Here is a 23,294-nt window from a genome sequence, read left to right as displayed (position 1 = left end):
TTTTTCCTGAATGCATGTGTGGTTCATCTCCCTAGAAAACCTTTCTTTGCTTTCATTTCCCAGATATTTGTTCCCATCTCTGCACTGTTCCTCTAGCCCCCACAGAACACTGTTACTCAGTCCAGCCATCTTCCCAGTCATCTGGATTTCCCACTGTCTACAATGGATGAAATGGCAAAGACCAGTGCATACGATGAAAGTTGTTTATAAAGCCACCCTTTTAAAGTTTGCTTAGTGTGCTTCTACTTTCATGTATGCAGTGGCCTCTGCTTTAGCAACACAGCAGAAGAGTAGAAAATAACAAACAAGTCTCAAATGAAGAACATCTTTCAAGCTTCCCTCCTCAATACAACAGACATACCTGCTTCCTTCGTTCTGATGGTTTGGGCTTTGCTCCATTCACTCCACCTCCAGAAGTTCTTTGCTGCCCCGCAACGTACTCTAGCTGTGTATTTAGTGAATGGCTGCAGTCCACCCAGGGTGATGCTGGTATGATGTAGCTGCGTGTCTGAACCATTGTACTGCAAAACAGAACAGCTCATTTTGGCTTCATAAGCAACAGGTTTTTGTTTGAAAAACTAGTTCTATCCCTAGATCCTACAATATCCAGTAAAGCTAGACTTGGAGAAGATAACAGAGGAACAACAGTTTAAAGAAAAAAAAGAAAAAGATATACACGAGATCCAAAGACTGGGAGATCCAAAAAGAGTTCTGCAAGCTGGCTGTATGTAACCATCTGAGTAGGAGGCACTCACTGCCTGTCAAATTAATACTGTTTACATTAAAGCAGAGGGAATTTACTGAGACTTTGTTCTCATCTTATCTGGGTCTCTTACTCAGCTCATTTAAGTAGGATGCTGCTCTAAGCATATGCACAGCTGCCTTTCTTTCCATTTCTCCCAGCCTTTTGCTTGCTCTCTTCTAAGAGACAGGGTGAGTTCCAGTAAGAGTCAAGAAGTGAGCATGCTTTTAAGCCTCTCATCTATACTGTCTCCTGCAATGGCCAACTGCAGCAATGATTTGATCTAACAGCTCTTAGGCAATACTTAAGACAGAGCACAGGTTGTTCCTGATCTCATAATGCTCTTTAATACACTAAATGCAAGCTGCTCTCATAAGAAAAAGGCTACAAAGAAACCACAGTACACATGCAAAAAGTCAGTCAACCTCATTGTTTGTAAAAGAGGTGGAAGAAGATGAGGAGCCTACTGAAACAATTTTCAAGGAGGTTGAAGAGGATGTGAAGAAAAACTGTTCTGGGGTTTCCCCACTAGAAATCATACACGCTACCATTAAGTGCAGCCAATAGTACAGAGAAAGCTCCTGGACTAATGTCAAACAAGTGTGGTCGTTGAAGACACCTCTCTACCATTTGTATCAGTTACAAAAACACAGCAAAAAAAAAAAAAAGATCTGCAGTAGTCATAACGACAGCAATTATATAGCCTATAATTATTTTCATCTACTCCTGCAGATCTCAAAGTCAGAGGACATTTGGCAGAGGACAGAGCCATGTTTACAGACCAGCCACACCACACACTTCAGGAAGCAGCTTAGGCAGTGTTGGAAGTACGAACTAGTGCCAGCAACAGCAGGCCATGTGGGCCACACAACGCACATTAAGCTTGGAAGCAAACAAATCCAGAAAATTGAGACATTAGCATGCTCACAAGATTTACAGTGTACTCATACTGCTGAGGAATTATTTTTGTATTTCAAGTCCAAAAGATTCTTGCTATGTTTTTGTGTATGAAATGCAGTTTTCATACCAGTTCTGCTTTCCCATTGGGTTGGAACACTTCAGTCTGACAAAACAGTTCAATTCCTTTATTTTGATGGTTCCAATGTAACTTGATTTCTGTATCTGTGCATTCTTCCCACAGCTGGAAAGGTGGTAGAGGATAAACTGCCAATGGAAAGTCTGTGTTAGCGCTTGTAAATCACAATATACACAAATGTATTTTAAGGTATTTCAGCTGAGCTATAAAAGCAAATATGAAATACAGACTAAAATTTCTCTGCCAGTCTAGGAAAAGCAGATATAAATTAGTAAAAATTAATTTCAGAATTTAAATGTAATGCCTAAAGTCCTGGGCAGCCTGCACTATAGGCGGTCCTTCTTGAAGAGAAGGGTTGGACGAGATGACCTCCAGAGGTCCCTTCCAATCTAAAATATTCTGTGACTCTGTAAATGTTATACAAGTCATACCAGTTAAAATAAAAATAAAAAATATAATAATAATAATAAACATAATAATAAACAATAAAACCTTGTGCTGACTTGGAGATGTTTTAGAACATAATGAACAAAAGAAACAGTCAGAAACTTTTATTGCAAATTCAGTTGAATCCTATAATCCAGGGCATGAATACTCTTCCACTTTCTTCCTGATCCATTTCCTCCTCAAAAAATCAAATAATCAACTTGCGTGTCTGAGAGACAGCAGATGGGGACATTTAACATAGTTTCCTAGAAGTCATGAGAAAAAATGTGCCTTGCAAAACTGCAATCAGTGGCTCTGAGGAGGGGAGCACTGCTGGAACGCATCAGTTACAGCAGCAGCCTCCTGGCCCATCAGGCTGTCTGCTTCTGAACCAGGCAGAGTACATTGCCTCCGGCTTCTTCAAACAGACAAGGAGGCTGAAGGGTCATCGCAGCACTGGGATGGATGTGCTGGGGCCAAAGGACACAAAGAGGACAGAAGACAACAGAAAAGACTATTGGAGACGCAGGAAATACCCAGGTGTTTTGGGGTATAGGAATAGACAAGAACTTAAGGGAGCTGGGGCACACTGTTGTACAGGACAAGGAAGCACAGCTGTAGTTACTGCTCAGAGAATAACCTGCAACTGAACAGACAGCAGAAAACTACAGCACCGAGAGAAAACTAATAAAACCTGAGAAAACAGACTTCTACTTCAAACTGGCATCCAGATACTAAGATCAGAAGGAGGACAAGGCCTTCAACAAAGACCTTCAACAAAGAAATAGAAATGGCCTTACTTCTGTGAGTTACATCAAAAGCTTCCATGGCAGTTTTCCTTCCCAGTGCATTTTCAACAGTCAGTGTGATATTATAAATTCTCTGCTGGCCTATATCCCAAGAACACGAGCACTGCGAGGACTGCTCAGAACAACTTACTGTGCATGGAACCAAGTTTTGGGAAAACCTGTCAAAGAAGGGTGGGAGGAAAATGGGGAGGGGAAGAGAGAGAGAGACATTTTTCCATAATGTACAATCAAGATAGATGTCAAAATCATTGATGCCCAACTAAAATATAGCATCTCAGAAAACAAGGCTGTATGTGCCTATGGGAAGCTACCCAGTTCCTTCCCCTAGCCCAGACTAAGATGAATATAGGTATCCTTACAATTAGAAGAAAGCTTCCTTTAAATAAGTTTACCTTCTTAAGTTACAGCTAAATTGCTTTTAGGTGTTTCATCATGGGGTTGCAGCTTTCTAAATTAAGGACTTGGTTTACCAAGGATTAAAGCCTTCACATGTCCACAGTCATGCTTTTAAGTGAAATAGTAATTTCAATGCATCTTCTAACCTTCCATTTTTAAATCATCATTGTATCCTCACAGAAGTGAATGATGCAGAGACCATGAAGGTACTATGCAATGATAATCTGCCTTCTTCTGAGATCTTTTGTTGAAAGCTTGTGGTGATGATATGAGTCTTCTGTACTGTTTTATGTGTTCCCTTTAATCTTTTTTCTCTGCAGCCCCTTCTGTAAAGCTTTGCCTTGCCTCCTCTCCTATGGGTTTAGATGCCTCTGTGGCGAGGAGCCAATGCATAGGTCTGATATGCCACTGACTTTGAACCAGACTGTTAAGAAAGAGCTGTAAGAAAGTTACAGAGAGATTTAAAAAAAATATGGAAAAAAAAAAAAAAGTTAAAAAGAAGAAAGAAGTTAAAATTATAGACAGAAGTGGGATTGTTGAGACAGCTCAGGAATTCAAGAAACATGGGAAGTTATAAAATCATAAAGAAAGGACTAGTGAGGCTAATCAGGATAACTGGGGGCTAGCAGGGAACCATCAATTTCAGTAAGCGTTAATGTCAGCAGACTGTGAATACACTAATACTCAGCATACCAGCTCATTACCTGTTAGCTATTTATTCTGTGTCACTATACTTAAGCTGGGCATATACAGCTTGCAGGGTATCTTCATACAGCTTAAAGCTATCTGAACAAGTTAACCCGAAAGAACTGCTGCAGCAGGCTTTATCAAGCAGAAGCCGGTCTAACAGAGCAGCAACTTTGTTATAGCTGGTCTAATTCTGCACTACTCAAGCTTTGTTAAATAAGCTGATCAGTGACTTGGAAAGGGGCAAGCAGCTAATTGCAACATGGATAAAAACATTTCCACAGATCTTAAAGGGCAGAAATAACCTGACTGTTTTGTACAACACAGGCTAGAGTTAATGTAACAGTGAGGAGACTTACTCATCAAACAAGGTGTGTTTTGATGAATGACGTCCATAAAGGTAGGTGTCTCTTCCTTGGTTCCAAGTACATGTCACTGTTGTCATGTTTCGAGTTTGGCAGGAAAAATCACCAGGTGTATCAGGTGGCCCTTGTCAGAGGGAATAACGATAAAAAGCCAACAGCATGGCAGTCAAAGCAAAAGCCTTCAATGTTCTCTGTACATTAGCAGACTAGAAAAAATGGATGTGTACAAAGCCTAGTTTACTACAGATGTTGTAATTATATTCAATTATACTTATTCAATGACCACTCTGAAGCAAAAATCAGTACTACACCATAAATTAATTGCAATCCAAACACTTATCTATATTATTATTTTTTGTTATACTAATAGTTTAATTAATTTAATCTGTATTGGTTTTTATCTGTAAAACTTACTACCAGCCTTGGAAAGGGGGACTGTGCTGAAATTTTACCACATGCACACAGGCAATGAAGCTGAAATCAAAATGGGTAAGTGTATTTAAAAATTATTGACCTGTATTGGGATTGATTGATGTGATGAAATGAAAAATGTTTAAAACAAAGGTTTCTGTTCTGTAATGTCTTCTACATGCAAGTGTGCATACCTTACATCAGAGATTAAACACAGTTCAGCTAGCCCTAACAGGACAATGCCAAATTACAGAAAGCTATTTTTGTTTCTCTCCTCATAGCCCTTACAGCCATTCTTGACTTTATAGCAACAGGAAAACAGAATTGTAATAAAGCCTTCACTTACTACCCACAAAGAAAAGTGCATGAGCATAGCAAGGTTCTTCACTGCAAGGCTCTTTACAGTAGACAGTGACATGTCGAGACGCTCCTCGAAGTGTCACATTTTTCACAGTGAGAAGTCCAATTTGTCTGTTTGTTTCACTGAAATAACGAACATCTGAATCCAAAAGAAAGAATTCCTTTATGATTTGGCCTTTCCTTCCAATGCAACAAAGAGTGATGCCAAGGCCTTCCTCTATAACTTTTTCTTCTGGAAAGATTTTTGGTCCATAATTATCTGAAGCATCCAGGCCTGTAAATTAACATAATAATGTTAATATTGTTAATAATGTAAATTAACGAAATAAACCATTTCAAAATTTGCTTACAGAAGCGGCCTTCAACCAGAACACATAACTGAGCATTTACATGAGAATCTGCTCTTATATTACCATTCTTGTTCTTTTATTTCACGTTCTTTCCTATACAGAGATCAATTAGACATGTAGATTTCTGTTAACGCCCATCCACATATAATGTAGTACAACAAACAACCTAAGGGAGGCCTTAATCCATCTCACAGCCTTTCACATGAGGAAAACAAATGGTTTATTCAAGAACTGTCTTTACAGATCAGCACTACTTCTGCACCTATGAACAGGATGATGCTTACAGCCAAAATGCCTGCTTTCACAGATTTTGAGCAGAGGACTAGGAAAAAAAGGAGAAAAAAAAAAAAAAAAAAAAAAGCAAACACGTTCTGAACCTCATGGAGAACTAAGCTAAGCTAAACCAACATTGAACAAATCAGACTGATAAGGGAATACTCAGATTAGAATGATATTTCTATGACTTTCAATGTTGGACTCCCTGCTGGGTGCAAAATTTAGTAATATTTAAGTGACTCACACACTGTTGCATAGGTTGCAGATAAATCTGCTCTCAAGGATCCGATCTAAAATCTGAAGAAATCTAGTCACCTTTCAGAAACCTCTAAACATGTCTCTAATGCAGGATCTGCTTGTGACAAGGAAATAGTCTTTTGATTCCTATCCAATTTCAATTAAAAAAATTAAGTTTCCAAGACTGTGGTTAGTAAGAAAGTATGGGTTTTATCTCCCATTAAATAATGTGAAGGAGATGGGCAATTAGTTGGCCACAATCCAAGCATACAGACCTGAGTTGCTTCTACTAGTAGTAACTTCTCCCATAAATAAAATCCCTTACTGACGCAAACAAGAAGAAAGTTTCTTTACAAAATCACTTATCTTTTTTTCTAAAACAGTTACAAATTTTGTTTAACTCAAATTCTATGGATATAAAACTGCTTTAATAAAACAGGTTATAATCTGAAAAAAAAAGTGTGTGTTAGGTTTTTTTTTTTTTTTTTTTCAGCATCATTTAATTATATTATTGGTTCACTTCCTGTTTACTCTCATATAATTCACAACTCATTTCAAGTGACATAAGGAGCTGACTTGCTCCTCTCTCTCTACATCCTTAATACTAATCAAAGCTATGATTCCAAGAGAAAGGAAATGCTGATGAATCTGATGAAGTAGCCACAGCTATGCACTTTCTCCTCTCCTCTCAACCAGAGCTGCGTCTCATCTGGTGAAAGACTACAATAGAGCCAAGGCCCCTGACTTATGCAAGAGCATGCATCAAGAAAGGAGGACAGATTCCTCTTAAATCCAAGTTCTCATACTGCTCAATGTACTGTATTGTTTTAATGTGTGAACAAGAGAAGCCCTAAAACTTTTGGTCTACTAACTTAGGAAGGCAGTCTGCAAATTAGAACAAGGGCTGAAACACTAATATTATTTCCAGCTAAATAGAGTTGGTTAGTGCTTAGATATAAAAGAGTTCCAATGCATTCTTTATTTGAAGTTGTCTCTCCTGAGTTGGACTTTATCATTAAAGTCATCCGCAAATTAAAATCTAGCTTTGTACTGGAAAAAATAAAGCCAATGTTGCAAGGTCTTGTTTTGCTCACCCAGGACAGTCTCCCACGGACTCCACTGACTCCAGATTTTTGATGCTTCTGCTTTACTTCTGATTCTCACTGAGTGTGACATACACTCCAAAGGTAAATCTGAATCCCATAACCAATGAAGAGGCTTTCCTGATTTATTAAGTGTCACATTATGAAAATCCTATAAAGAGAAGCCAATAAGGCAAATTATTGAAAATACAGCAGTATGTAGATATTTTGGAAGTATGCTCAGGAGTGAGAGAGAGAAAAGGTTTAAATGAGGAAAATGGTTTTGAAAAATAAGTCTCTGAAATCCCACCTGATACTTGTGATCTCACTCTAAGTGGTGGATTACAAATCTGCACTAGCAGTGGTGGAGTGATGGAGACATTGGCAAGGCTACTTGGTTCTAATGACATAATTGTGTGGTGTGTCAAGCCCCATTTCTCAAGAAATGGATTCACTTCCAGGGACTTTCATTGGGTTCTATGTGCCTGCTATCACATCACTCTGCACACATGCTGCTGCCTGCAGGTGCACTTTGTCCAATGCTCTGGATTACAGCAAGCATCTGTACTGGTCAGTAAGGAATTATGCAGATATTAATCTAATTGTAGTTCTGAGGCACAGCGTCTCACAGTGTCTGAGGACCATCAGTGCCAGGAAGAGTAGGAAAATACCTACCTGATTCCCTCCAAATGTTTGCTGTAATAAGCGTACGTAAGAAACATGAAAGAACACATCCAAAAGTGTAAAGAGCTCCACAAAGGTAATAGAAGAAGGATGGCCTAATATGTAAAACGGAGTTCAAAAATCATCAGAGCAAAACACTCTTTAACATGTCAAACATTTTTATATTGAACCATATAAATGCAGGCAAAGAGAAAAAAAAAAAAGTCTGCTGTGCTCTTAAGTGAAAATATCCTACAAATTTCTCTCAGCACATACCTACTAAGTCCTACCCGTGTATTAGTGAGCTGCACTAACACAGAGCACTGCAATTCAAACTAACCAGGGCACAAGGTAGTAACACAGACAGATGAAAATGTAGCCCGAGTATGAATCTTTGCTGGCATAACAGCCCATAAGAGGCAGGAAAAAAGTCTCAAAAATTGTATTAGTCCCCTGTAATTATAAATACATTTCAGAACAGAACATACATTTCAGTACTTCTTAGAGCAACTACACAAAATTCTGATCACATAGATCTGTGCTGCTCCAGCGAACTCTACCAGAGCCCTGACTCACCCTGACAGCTAGGCAACTACTCCCCATCACTGCTTTCCATCAGCAACACCTGCACTTTCATAACAGTGCCACTTTGAGAAGAACTCTCTAATCACTTCACAATTTAATTTTTCAATTGAAGCATGTTGACAGTTGTACAGTCTAACTGTGAAAGTCAGACAGACTGTACTCACTTTGGTATGAGCAGACTGTCAGGGTTTCTTTATTGGTACACAGACTTCAGAAAAACACAGAAGCAAATACATTCCTGTGTTGCACTGACATTCAAAATATCCTGTTTATTTACCAAGTCATCTTTATTATGAGTAACATTACAAATTCTGTCCTTGAATTCAAAAAACTTTCCTTTAACAAGTTAACAAGAGTTTGCTGGAAGGGTACTCAAAAAAAAAAAAATAATAATAATAATAATAATAATAATATGGACAGTGTAAAAAGCCCTTCTCTAATTTATATCATTTCTCAAAAATAACAGTTCCGAAAGAGTTGGAGCTGTTTTCTGTTTTTACTAAGTTTTAACATGTATATTTAATCTCATTCCATAGTTCAATCAGCAGATGACTCATAAAAAGCTTTAACATCCCTAAGACATGCACTTAGTTCCCAAAAGATTCTGCCAGCTCCAAGGAGAGGAAATTCTCTTGGGAGACAAAAATTCTCACATGAAGTCACAGACTTCAAAAAAAAAAATAAAAATCCAGAGCAGGCCTAAGCCATAACGATCTGGGTGATGGTATCTTTATTTCTTCAGAAAAGTTGAGAGTTTCAGGTGTTAAAGAAAGTTACCAGGACAGGGATTTCACAAAAGAGACATAACTACCTTCTTCCCTAAACAGAAGAGTTTGATATAAGGTAATTGCTGACAGGGCCAAGTACTAGGCCAAGGTCTTAAAAGGCCTCAATCACACTGAGACTATGCTGTTTGGTTTGTAAGGTGAGAGGAGTTGCACCAACACATGACTCATTCTGAATTTGTCCCCAGTGACATTTAGTAATCATGCTACAAAAATGCCTGCCTTCAGGAGGAAAGAAAGATTTTTTCTGGGAGGCTGCTTAGGGGACCTGCACCTTGGAAGGGATTTAGATCTCCTAAGTCTGCCCTCCACAGCCTCTAAATAAAGATACACAAGGCATAGCTATATTCTGCTCAGTTGGAAATTACCTCTTCAATTGAGACAATATTTTGTTTTCACAAAAACTGGACATAACATTAAACCAAGTCTGTCACCTAGTGAAATATGGAGGTACTTCTAGTACAGTTTTGGAGGTACTGTGCAGTAAGTCATAAATCTGAGGCAGAGAGATCTGTATATGCACCTGAGCATATGATTTTCCTTTAGTTTCTTTTGTAATGCAAATATCTAATATATCTTGAATAAATAAATAAATAAATAAATAAATAAAACACTTACTGTCCACACTGTAGCTTCATCTGCTCGACGGACTTGTATTTCAAAAGACATTGCTAGTTCAGCATCATGCGCTGTCTTGTCAACATCCCATTCCACAAGCAGACGCTGAAGAGCCAAATCCTTGGAAACGTTAAAGTATGTTACAGGAAACATAAGGGATCCTAGGAGCACAAAAAGGACATAAAAATATTAATGTTTATGTATGCCTTAGTCCTTCAAATGTTGATAAGCTGCAAAAGACTAAAAATTTCCACACTACCTTTTTTTGGGAGTCATTAGGAAAGGCAAAGGAACGCAATGGAGGGCAATGGGCACAAACTGGAACACAGGAGGATCAAGGCCCATGCTCTTAATATCAAAATCAGTTATAATCTTTCATCTTAAGGCATCAGAAGGCTAAAACAAGGCTCCTGAATCTACTCAATAGCTACCCATCATTGTTTTGGGTGTGCTCTTTAATTTCATTATGCCCTCAATTTATTAGCTACTTTATCAGAATATCAATCTTTCTCTTTACAATCTAATGAAGAACAACAACACGGTACACTAACAGGGACTAAATCCTGGGAAATTCCAACACACAGCAAGCCTCTAAACGTTAGAGAAGAAAATCCAGACTCATTTTTACTCTGTGATGTAATGAATGTTGAACTAGTTAATGCAAATGGACTTTGTGGGCCTGGGTTTAATTCCCAAGGTAAACTACAGGTTAGAAGTCAGACTATACTCCTTTTACCTATCAGAAGAGGAAAGGCTCCTCAAGCTTATGAGTGGTTGTTTTTTTCAGGTATCTGTTTTGTCACCACTACACAAAAATTAGAAAAATGAAAACAAATACAAATACAAAAACAAAAACACTTCTTGGAAGAAGTGAAATATCAGTGAGAAATCAAGGTTTCATTGTTCAACCACTAGGTCTCAGAATCATGTCTATTGTATCCTAAAAAGTTTTCAAGACAGTATGCACACATCCACCAATGTACATGCATTTTCCTCCTCTGTCAATTCTCACTGCAGCTTTAGTATATAGTTACTGCAAAAAGACAAACATATGTGATTATGTGACAGCAGGATTTGACAGCATTAATGTCTCCTGCAAGGCGACTGCTAAAATGTTTCACATGCAAAAGTAAAATTTCTAGTTTAGCCATGGTTATGGCACGGTGCTTAAAAAACTATCTGCTGCTTGGCAGTTGCTTTTGAATGGCAAATAGTAAATAAATTAAAAAATGGCCATCAGTTTTACACTACATGAGGAAACTCAGCACCTGTAATAATGAGCTGATGTCTGGAATGGAGTAAACAAAGTTGAGGGCCTTGGAATAATTTTCACTTGCCTAAATGATGAAGGAGCAGCAAATCTAGGTCTTACCAGAAAACAGAAATTTTGCTAGCTTCACTGACAAGTACTGACCAGGCAGGGAGCCAAGCAGGGAACCAAAGCAATGAAGTGAGCCATAAAATTAACTGTGAAATCATAGTATCTTATGTTCTTTTGGGAAGGCACAGCCTTACTTTTCGGTCAGCCTTACCTGTAACTTCACCACCCTGTTACCTGAAGCAACATATACCAAGGCTCTGAGGGGATTTTATTTTGTGTATGTAAATGGGCTTGCCAAAATACATGATGAAATTGTCTGGACAACAGTTCACATAAGTTCTAAGTAATTTTTAAGACCTGACCATGGTTTGATCATACGTCAAGCATGCTACTGATTCAACAGGCTTGTGAAAAAGAAAAATATACTGATATCTGATAGCTTTTTTTTTTCAGTTAAAGATTTATAAATCACAAGTTTGACAAAGTTGTTATGGTTGCCTCAAACAAAAGTAAATCTGGGTTCTTCTATGACAGCTTTAAACTCTTCCTTCCACAGAACTCAAACTGGTGTGTATTGCTGTGTGCAATTGCTATGCAATTGAAACCTAACAGATTTGTATAATCTGCCCATGTCTCCATCACAGCTCTTTCATGACAATTCACCTGAGCCAGAACAAGACGGTCTTTCCTTACTCTAGGGAAGAAACCAAGCCTCTGTCTTGTCACAATAAAATAGCTGAGCACTCCTCCTTTAGCAGATGTACACTTAGTGGAGGTCCAAGAGAGAGTCCAGCCAAGGGCCCCTAAGATGATTATGGGACTGGAACATCTGTCATATGAAGAAATTCTTGGAGTGCTTGGACCACTGGAGAAAGGGAGGCTCAGCAATGAGCTTATCAATGTATGCAAGTAACTGAAGGGAGAGTGTACAGAAGATGGAGCCAGGCTCTTTTCAGCAGTGCTCAGTGACATGACAAGAGGCAGTGGGCACAAATTGGAACACAGGAGGTTCCTCCTCAACATAAAGAAACAATTCCTTACTGTGAGGGAGACAGAGCATGGGAACAGCAATGCCAGAGAAGCTGAAAGTCCTTGGAGACATTCAAAAGCTACAAGGATGTGGTCTGCTTTAGGTGACCAGACTGAGCAGGAGGTTGGACAACATGACCTCCAGAGGTCATATTAAAGAACATAATGACTTAAGATACCAGAGTTCATCTCTTAACAAATCTAAGATGCCTTGAAGTCAGACAGAAGAAAGTTACTGTATACCAGATCAAAAATTAGCTATTGAAACTACGGGTTCTTTGTAAAAGACTCCACAAGTATAAAAATACGATGTAGTTCCCTCAAACCTTTACTTGCCCCTTCAGGGTGCACCATTAAAAGAAAGACTTGCTTATCTACTGAGTTTCCTCTCCTCTGGGTAACTCTGGGTGTAAGTGCCACTACTGTGCTTATTACACTGATGATGTGCTTCCCTCTCTTCTCTCCATCTGTGTCTTTCTGTTCAAGCTAAAAATCTCATCCTGTTTCACACCATGGAGACCTACCTGCCATGTTTAATTACTTTGCCCAAAACAAAGCTCTCATTGGTTTCTGTTTCCTTCTCTCCATCTGCACAAGTGTCCCTCCATTATCTCCTTTTATTTGGATGACCTCACAGAACTTAAGATGGTCACCAGTCAGGGCTCACACACAGTACCAATAAAAAGCACAAACAATATAGCCATGAATTTTTCTAGAGTCCAAGATCTTGAACACCACTGATTTACAATTTGGGAAATAAAGACTTCTGCAGTATAATTTGTGCATGTAGAAATGTTTGCAGTATTCACAGTTGTAACCTTCTCCGCCTAGGAAATTTATATAATCAAGGCATTTTATGACTTGTTTTAACTGAAAGCTAACTCAGACTACATGAATAGCTTTATGATTAACAGCAGAGACTAATTTTACTCCTGAAAAACAGCATGTGAAAACAAGTGACTTAGTTATTGTAACACAGTAACTGTTTGGACTTGCCTGCATTGCAATGGTTTACCACCCTAGGGGCATTGGTAACTAAGTAACTGGCACCTTGCTGGAATGCAGTGTGAACATACATATTTCAACAATGGAGAGAGGAGAAGGGAAAAAAGTCTGAAATACGTATGTCACGTCTTCTGTATGATACCAAGTACAATCATACAAAATAATAATAATAATAAAAATCAAAAAACTCTATCTCTTAACTCAGTTAAGACAGTATGATTTCTATTGTGAGGACTGGTTCATTAAGTTCTGCCTCTTAATTGTGGTCATAGAAATCCAATAAAAATATTCATTATTTTTTTCCTTTAAATGGAAAATGTCCAATAGTACTGCCAGTAGCAAACATACAAGCAACAGTTTTACCTTAAAATACACAACCTTCTGGAAAATTCCTTACATTCATACATTCATCTTTGTTCTTTCAGAATAGGAATAAATTAGTATTTTTTTCTCCATATTACATGCAGATGTGAAGTGTATGAAATAAAACATGGTCCTGAGTTTTATAGGTACGACTAGGAAAGAGCCCATGTAAGGCCTAATGTTTTCACAGATGAGAAAGATGGGAAAGTGAAAGTGAAGGGAAGATGTAGGAAAGCATAAAAGCTGTCAAAGAATAATTATTTAAAGATGACTAAGCACAGATTAAAATCATATGAAAGAGTGGGAACAGATATATAAATACAATCTGGCTTTGTGGCATTGCAAGTAATTGATTCAATGGGAAATTTTGCATGGAGTTACAACAGGTAGTTTTTAAAGTTGCTTCATCTCTGTAACAAAATGAATGATTTGATTAGTCATGTAACATGTTGCTTAATCACAGGAGAGTTACAAATGAGCAAGTCCAAAGCTCCAGTTGTTCAAAGTAGCTTCCAAATTAAAAAGGCATTTACCTTGCTGTGAGTATGCAGTGTGGCAAGTCCTTAGGGGGAGCAGTACTGCCAGAATCATGAAGTGATTCATCATTCATCTGCCTTTTCCTGCACACGACCTAACAGGAAAGAAGATATTTCTATTTATGTGTTTCTTTTAGGAAAAATATATGCTAGACAACTGTTCAGATACTATTGCTGCATGTAAGAATAAGTAAATAAATAAATAAAAACCCAACCACACAACACTCCAGGCTGTTTGTGAGACATTCAGGAAGAACGGACAAAGAAAGATAAGGAATAAAAACAAACAAACGAACAAAAAACTCTTATTTTTTAGGACCTGGTTACAGTGTGGTGAAAAATACATCATGCTTAAAAAGTTCAATTCAGTATAAAGAAATAAAACGCAAATGTGTTTTTCCTCCACATGTTCCCAAGGAATGTTAAAACTAAAGTTTGTCCTGATGTATTTTTGGCTTTCCTCTTGTGCAAGAAATGAGAAATCCACTCTAAAAAGGAAAAAAAGAAATATCAGAGGTGCAAAAGGTCTTCCAGTTTCTGCCCTGCCAAGAAGCTTGGATGATGATGAATCCATGCTTTGGCGAGCATGGTCTCACCCTTTGCCGGCAAGCAGGACACTATATGGAGGGCTACAGTTAGGCTGGAGTTGAAATACGTATGTTGAAGTCTTAGCACCTTTCACACTATGACAGGATGAAACTCTGACTTGCACAGTTCAGAGTTGTCCTGAGGGACTGACCATGTCAGACCTCATAAAGCATAAACACTGCCTGCACATTGCACCATGTGGAAGGGAGAGGTAAACGTTCAGCAGCAGTATGGTTAAAAGCACTCAGAGGGTACAGAAGTACAAACAACAGGAACAGGACTATTGGATACAGTTATCTCTAACTTATGGTTTCCACACTACATTTCTGGAGCTGTGCAGAATATTGATACAGAGAGTTAACTTTCATAACAGAAGTAGAAACTGCTTAGCAGGAAAGATAACCAGAATAACCTTCTGACCCCACAAAAGCCAAGGACAGAATATTTGCTAATTTCAGAAGTGCCAGGAATTTACTCCAGAACTTCTTCCTGGAAGAAAACCTCCAATTTATTACCTCAGAGCTGCAGAAACTTTAACGATCCTGCCTTAGATTCACTGTGGTTTTGGAAAGCCCTTAATTTCTCTGATGGCTTGAGGTAAAAGATTCAAACCTTTTCCTGAGAGTTTCTTAAGGTCAAAGGGAAAACGTGGATGAGTTGAGTACAGGAGCCTTAAGTATCCTTGCTAGAGTGTGCCCCAACTTTCTCCTCATAAGTACAGATGTTTCACATGTCCCCATATATAAATAGTGAGAGTTGCCTTCCTTAATGTATGCAGTCTTTCTTGCCCATATCCTCAAGAGTATTTGGACAACACTAAAATCAACATGAATAAGAATCTACATAGCTTTGAGTACTCACACTTAATTCACATTGCAACTAAGAGTGTTCCAAGAGCTACAGGCAATCAGCTTCTTCATGAATTCTCAAAGTTTAGACATTTTTTTTTTTTTTTAATGAGCTGATCAAATTTAATATCTAAAAGGAAAAATCATTTGATACATCTCATTGAAATAACCACTGCAGATTGGCTTTTTGCTATGCAGCAGAATGGCAGGTTAAGTGGCACAGAAAGTTTTCCTAAAGTAGATTGTGCTAAAAATTCTGAAAACTCTTCAGTACATTGTTTTTATTTTGAATTATAGGAAATGAATACAAAGCCAAATCTTGCACACCCTTTCTCAGGAAAACAAAAATAATAATAATGATAATAAATAACTAAATGGCCTTTAAAGGCAATTGAGTTGACTGTACCCTAAGACCAATTTCAAGCAAGCATAGTCAGTTAGGTTTAGGAGAGTAACTCCTCACCTAATTATATCAGTGTGAAGAAAACGTGGTCCCACAGGACATTTTGATTTTGTAAATATCTTTGGGTTTGGACACAAATCTGTTTGACCTATTTGTCACGTATCACCTAAAAATTACATCCAATGGGAAAGTACTGTGGAAGTCAAAATGCAGTAGAGTACTTGTTAAACTACTTCCTATTTGGAAAAAAAAAAAAAAAAAAAAAGTCCTTTCCTGCTGTACAGAGGCATTGTCAGCTACTGTACTGAAATATCTGTCTAATTTAACTACCTCTCTCTGGTCATTTACGCTACCGGTTCACTGATGACACATTCTATCTCATTTCTATTGCTGCACACTACAAATACTGTACTCTACTAAAGGAAAGTGTATTATAATAAATGACCATTGGAATATAAACGTATTTGGAATTTTACAATGCTTTTCACTATTCCCTTTGTTAATGGTCTCATTTAACACTGTAAAGTAACCTATGATGAAGTGCAACATTGTAGCTGTTAAACAAATTACCATGGAAAAAGCTTTGAAATTCTCTAACAAAAGAGAATATGACTTGTATTGAAATAATAAAATAATTAAAAAGTTATTAAAAAAAAAAAAAAAGAAAGAAACAGTCCTTTACTGTACTCATAAAAGAAATATGAGTAATATTTTTACCTAAGTCATCTTGATGCAGAAACTTCTGCTCATGTTGAACAAATTAATCATGTACAGTAATTGCTACCAACAAATGTCAAGCACTTACTCTGTAATACCAATAATTAAATACTGTTATAAAGCAACCATTTAAAATGTGTCTAAATTAAAAAAGATTAAAAGAATTAAAAGAGAATCAAAATATTTGCAGAAAACACATCATCAATGTCATTCAAAGAAAAAAAAAATAACACAATGATATTGTGATTAACTGCATCTTTGCCAAAAGTGAAAGCAATTGAATAACAAAGGAAGTGGAGTAAAGTACTCAGGGAATGCTTACAGATATCTAAATTCACCACCCTAAAACAGGCAAAGTGCTGCCTCTGAGAACCATTGAGCTACTTCTAAATGCCACAAGAAAAGTGGCAATGTCACAACCATCATTTTGCCAAATAACTTGGTTGTCTACTTGCTGATCTGAAAAGTTATGGAGCAACATTCTTTGAGGAATTCTTCACTCGTATGCCACAGTTCTTCATCTGGGAATGAATCACTATCGACTCTTTTCTTTGAAGCTTAAGAGAAGTCATGTGCTGACACCACACTCCAGCCTGGAATGCCTGTGACATTTGCTTCCATGAACCGCAGGTTAAGAACAAGAAGCTCTCATGCCAGAGATTTTGAATATGGACAGCAGACACACAGTTTGAATACTTTTTCCTTTCTAGTTACTTCTGTCATCAAAATATTTTTGAAACAGCTTTTCTCTAGAATCAGAGCCATTCATCCAACTGAGTTTTAAAGAACTCCAAGGATGGAGATGACAGAGCTCCCCTAGACAACTTGTTCCAGTGCACCTATGTGAATATTTTTCCCTGTATATTTAAACTGAAATTTCCTTTCTACAATTTGCACTGATTCCTCTTGTCTTTCTGCAAAAGGCTTAGTTTTTTCTTCTCCATGATTTCCAATTAGTTAAGTGAGGACAACGGTTAGAGCTGCCCTTAGCTTTTTCTTCTCAAGCCTAAGCAAACTCAGGTCCTGCAGTTATTCCTCCTATGTGTGCTCCAGCCTCCAAGCCCTCCTGGTCACTCTGCTGGACTCGGTCCAGTGTGTTGATCATCATCATATCAGGAGCCTCAAACTGGACACAGATGTGGCACTACAAGTGCCAAATAAAAGGAAATAACCACTCTACTTGACCTGCTGACTATGCTCTTGCCCAGTAGATGGTGAGCCACCCTTGCCACCGAAGCCCACTGCTGACTAACATGCAGCAGGTCCGTTTTTGCTGTGTGACTATTCTCAGCTCCCTGACTGCCCTGCTCCCTCCAAATCCAGCCAGCAGGAGTTTGCACCTGTCTCTGCTAAATTTCCTAAGTTTTGTCAGCCCAGTTCATCCTGGTTGTTGTGGTCCCTATAAATTGCATCCTTACCTGATGGAGTATCAATTACTTGCATCAATTTGGTGTCATCTGCCAACTATTTAAAGGTGTACTTCATTTCACTGTCCAGAGCACTGATAAAGACGTTAAGTAGCACTGGCTCAAAAAGGGCACCACTCCAAATGTCTACCAGACATTGACTTTGAAGAACTGATCCTTTAGCCTAACAGTCCAGACAGTTTTTGCCTCCAAATAGTAGTCTACCAATCTATTGCTTTAATTTGGACACATATATACTGTGAAAAAAATCATTAACATCCACTGTTCTGCCCTTGTCCACAGAGCCAGCCATTTCAACATGGGAAATAAATCATGTCATTCATGTTTGACTTCCCCTTGGTATCATAGCATCTGTTCCCAAACACTGTCTTTTCCCTTACATGCCTGGAAGTGGCTTTCAGAAAGACTTGCTTCCCAATAGTCCCAGAGACTGAAGTGAGGCTGACCAGACTTCAGTTTCTTAGGTTTGCTTTCTTGCCATTTTGTGAATATAACACTTGCTTTTTCCAGTCCTCAGGGACTTTCCCCAATTTCCAGAACTCTTAACAAAAAAGACAGTGAACAGATTCTTAAAAGAGCCACAGAACCATTTGATGATTCTGTTACAATTCTGCTCTCTGACGTCTTACTCTGTGCCTACACAGTTACTATTCTGTGTTTATACAAATTAACTTGCATCTTCAGATGGACACTGGGTCTCACTGGTGAGGAATTCTGAACAGTTTCACAAAAGTTCCACAGTGCTTTGAAGCATGACTCAATACAAAGATGACACAATCAGGCCCTTAGATTTTGTATTTACATTTGAAGTGAAACATTGGTCTCAGATAACATAAAGATTTAAAATATATATATATAAAACTACACTACGAGCCACTTCTGTAATGTGAATATAACATAATATACACAAAAATTAAGATAAGCCTGTTATCATTTATTTTAGAAAAATAATGCCACATTAGTTTGTTTCAATTTTACACACACACACACACAAAACAAAAACAACAAAAAAAAGATTTTTCTTCAAAATATTTTCTATTTACTGATTTACATACTTACTATACTTGCAGAAAAGTATACTTATGCTTAGACAATACATTTGACTACAATGCAAACCAATGTTCTAATGAGGTTCTCAGAAAGAAACCAAAAAGAAAGAAAAAAAAAGGAACATCCTTACACATGAAATGTATGAAATGAATAGGGATCATGTATAAGGAATATCCTTATACATGAGATGCTAACCTGTTTTCAACTGTAATTTTCTTATGAGAACCTCTTCTACTGGTCTTCATTCTACAGTCACCCTGCTGATTTCTTGACCCCTCACCTGTTCCATTCAGTTCTCTCTCTCCTTGCTTATGCTCTACTTTCCTCATCCACCACTCTCCTTCCTCAGGGAAATATGCAAATGGAAGCAAAGAAGATTAAATTACTGCTATTGGTGACCTAGGAAAATTTACTCTATGCAGTGAAGGTTGTTGGAAGAGAATCACATGAATGCTCTCAGTCAGGAGCCACCAGGCCTCATAGATGTCTGGATGTCAAAAGAAAGCATAGACAAATAGATGCATTTAAATTAAAAATGACATTTAGCAAGGCAGCACCTAATAAAACTTACTGAGACAAGGCAAAAAGCAAGATGGCGTGCAGCCCACTCCCCAAAACACATGCAAAATACTGCTAGTCATGTTTTTTCTTGGTATTACTTTAAGATGGGAAGGAGACAGTGGTCCACAGAATGCCTGGTGTTTCCAAGGAACACAAAGCAAAAGCAGTTGACAGTGACTTTCTCTGTACTGCAATGTACTTTCTCTACACTGCAGTACACATCCTTCAAGTGTTATCTGTTGGCTTAACACTACACAAGCTTTAAATGAACTTTTCTGTTTCACCCCTCTGACTTTCTTAGGCAGCACTGTATCAGCGACAATTTACCTAAGTAGTCTGCCAGCTTCCCCAGTCCACTCTAATTCTTCACCAGCATTAGCAACAGTATCTCTAGTTCTCATTTCTGTGATGAAATTGAATTACTGGAACATGTGAAATGATCTACAAAATCAGGGATAATACTAAGCCTTAGGCTGAGGATGATTGAGCACAAAATGATCTGTCAGAGCTACAAAAGTTAAATGCACAAGAAAATTTTCATTTTACCCCCCCTTTCTTGTTGCCTTTCTAAAAGTTCTGTGCAGGAAACAAAGTAGACAGGTGTCTTGTCGGACTGTAGCCTGCACCACTGATAGTTTTTTTCCACTCTTGAATACACATTCTACTTATAACCCTTCTATGGGAAAAGTTCCCTTGCCAAGTAACCTGAGGTGTAATAAGACAGGTACAAATGGATTCAGGACTCCCCAGTAATCAATCCTGATAGATTTATCAGTAGCGCAGAACATTTTGGAGACCTGGCAGCAACCATAATAATATTACGCAGCAACAGGAATTGTTCAGAGAACTGACAACTGCAAGCAATCACTCAAGAAGTGGAGACAACACAGGAACAAATTACCTGCAGGAAGAGATTTTATCTCTTCCTGCAGGTAATTTGCAAATAGTCTAAATAAATATCTTCAGTTAAACTGTTTCTTCTTCAGAGAAAAAAGTTTGTTTAGATGATCGCTGTAAGTCCCTTGCTGGCCAATGCTTTCATGATTCCATGGAAAAGAGGAAAAAGAAATTCCAATTATTCATCTCGTAAATATGCTTAAGATAAACATTTTGACAAACCTCTCTTCCAAGGCACTAAAGCACCAAAATTCAACTGAAACCTCTTTCAGGATCAGGGTCATGGCATTCATGAGCCAGTGGCAGGGAGCTGGAGCTGTATCGTGCACATACTGCTGCAGTGCCTGGAATACACGTGTGTCTAAGAAAAGGAGGTCCCTGCTATTACTTCACCATAGATTTGATCTGCCTTGTCTTTGTCACGTCACATATTCCAAATCATGCTTCATACAATTTTCATTTCTCAGCCACCCTTTGTTTGTTTAAGACAGCTGCCACCTATAACCCAAATCCTGAAATGAGCCAAAGCTTGTACACAGGCTGGGAAAAGAAACATTTTCAGTCCCTATGATCCAGAAAAGTTTAAAGGAGAGTATTAGACAGAGACAATAAACCATGAGCACTATCAATCAAATTTTCCCAAACCAGATGTGGAAGAGGCCTGTCACTGACGCAAATGAACTAATAACAAACATTTGGATTCATACGACATTTTTCATCATATAGTCCTATTCTAAGTCCTACTTAGCAGAAAAACAGACTGAGGACAGGAACCACAATCCTTGCCAGGCAACACTAGGTCACTATCAGAACTGATATGTTTAGCATCAAAACCTATCATTATAAGCTCCTTCTGTAGCCACCAGAGAGAAAGAGGCAGCTGTAGAGAAGACTAACTCATCCCCTGCAGGCATTTTTTTCTCTTAAACAGTAAGACAACTAGATAACTAGATAAGTGCCAAAAAGATCTAGAATGACCTAAGCATTTGTACAAAGACTTGTAAACGATTTGTACAAAGACCCTGGACTGAAGTGTATTGCTGCTCTCCTGACTCTGCAATCCCCAATATCACATCCTCCCTTGCAAATGAATAGCACTGAGCTGACTGTGGCAGCTTTACTTGCCCTCGAAGCAGGGAGCAGTGTCGAATCATCTGAAACTTTGTGAGTTTTGGTAAAGTAGCATCTGCCAAAGCATCCTGCAACTAAACAGCTCATTCTTTAAAATAAATGTCACGCAGTTTATACAAAATGTGATTTGCAACAATTCTGAAAAAAAAAAAAAAAAAAAAAAAAAGTGAATATTTGAGATCTAATTCCACAGCAGATGAACAGTGCTTTTAGTCCTTGCACTCAAGTTTTCTTCCTCCAAGTAATTTTAAAGATAGTTTCAATAACACTTAGCTTATTTACAGAAAATACAACTGCCTATAAGACACTGAAAGCTCCTAAAAAGCCTTTGAGATTTCAATGAGTGAACAACAAGCTCTAAAAAGCTGCATATGGAAGAAAGGATTTTATATAATTAAGGTCTGATACGCATACAATCACTTCATTACTTAGGGATAACTTTATCTCCTGTATTTTGATACAGAGAAAGCTCTTTGATGTTGTTCTTCCAAAGAGCTTTGCCAGAACAGGAAAACATTACTTCTGATTTGTCCCACGAGGGCTGAAATCCAAACAAAAATCTAATTAAGCAGGGGAGGAAAAAAAAGGGGGCTTTTTTTTTTCAGTTCCTATGACCCAGGAAAGTTTAAAGGGGAGCGTTAGACAGGGACACGGAGCCGTAAGCTCTCGCTGCCACCTGGGCTGCCACAGCCCGCACCTCGCCGAGCGCTGCAGGCACGGTCCGCGCGCAGTGCGAGGGGCTGCGGGAGCAGCAGCCAGCCCTGCCACACGACGTCTACATAAAAAAGCAGGATGGAAAGGTTGCGCCCCAAAACAGCCCGGCCACACCGACCACGGTGGAGCTGACAGGAACCCACGGTGTTTGCTCGCGCCCCGCGCTGCCCTGGGGTGCTTCATGACGGGCTCCGAAGGCAGGCGGGCAGCGGCGGCATCCCTGCTCCTCCTGGCTCCGGTGGCGAGGGATCGGCAGGCGCTGAAGCCCGTTTTGGGGCGGCCGGAATAGCGGGGAGCCGTCGAACCCCTAAAATGATGAAATTGCTCCCGAAAAAGGCGGCGGGGAAGGGGTGAACCCCCTCAGCGAGGCCGGCTGCTGGGAGGGAGAGGGGGAGCCCGGCACAACTCACCTGCAGCTCCCTCAGGAACCCGGGGGGGAACACGTCTACCCTCGGCAGGACGTGCCGGGAAGGGCGACGGCGAAGCGGGGCAGGGCGGCCCCTCCTTCCGCGGGCAGGCTGGGTGAGGAGCGCCTCAGGAATTTCCTCCCGGCTCCGGGAAGCACGGCCGGGCTCCCCTGGCCGCCCTCCCGGAGGCGGGCGGGTCCCGCCTCCCCCAGCTCCTCAGGGCTCGCCGCCATCTTCGCGCTCCTCGAGGGGACGCCATGCGGGGCTGTGTCCCCGCGGCTCCTGGGCTGGCCAGGGCACGGTTCCTCCAGCTGTCTGCCCAAGATCCTGCTGAGGAACCAGGGTTTGGTGAAGGGTATGGTTCATCAGGCCGAACTCTACTCTATCCACGCCATGGGAGGGAGATGAGGCTTTCTCCATATCCATTTCCCGGTGCTTCATGACCACGCCTGGCAAGGTGTGAGGTGTT

General features: G+C 39.3%; 1 protein-coding gene across 4 annotated transcripts in view; it reads right to left on the bottom strand.

Annotated features, from left to right (window-relative positions):
• The window catches only part of LOC309889816 (oncostatin-M-specific receptor subunit beta-like), a 33,506-nt gene extending 10,541 nt beyond the window's left edge, over positions 1 to 22,965 (bottom strand). For 3 of the 4 annotated variants that reach the window (XR_014319321.1, XM_082782852.1, XM_082782854.1), the window contains exons 1-9: positions 22,829 to 22,965; positions 14,080 to 14,177; positions 9,829 to 9,989; positions 7,190 to 7,349; positions 5,219 to 5,506; positions 4,456 to 4,585; positions 3,005 to 3,171; positions 1,770 to 1,906; positions 362 to 521 (exon numbers count right to left, since the gene is read on the bottom strand). Coding sequence is in view for 3 of the 4 variants with exons in the window: in XM_082782852.1 (XP_082638978.1) it covers positions 362 to 521; positions 1,770 to 1,906; positions 3,005 to 3,171; positions 4,456 to 4,585; positions 5,219 to 5,506; positions 7,190 to 7,349; positions 9,829 to 9,989; positions 14,080 to 14,152 (1,276 nt within the window). In the remaining variant the exon portion in view is untranslated. Of the gene's footprint in view, positions 1 to 361; positions 522 to 1,769; positions 1,907 to 3,004; positions 3,172 to 4,455; positions 4,586 to 5,218; positions 5,507 to 7,189; positions 7,350 to 9,828; positions 9,990 to 14,079; positions 14,178 to 19,310; positions 19,777 to 22,828 lie in introns of those variants that run through there. The other variant, XM_082782853.1, reaches the window with a different exon arrangement.
• Between the last annotated feature and the right edge of the window lie 329 nt (positions 22,966 to 23,294).

Source organism: Aythya marila (assembly GCF_965140915.1).
Source record: "Aythya marila genome assembly, chromosome: Z".
Classification (NCBI taxonomy): Eukaryota; Metazoa; Chordata; class Aves; order Anseriformes; family Anatidae; genus Aythya; species Aythya marila.
The sequence above is the reverse complement of the archived record's forward strand: the minus strand, read 5'-3'. Positions and strand labels throughout refer to the sequence as shown.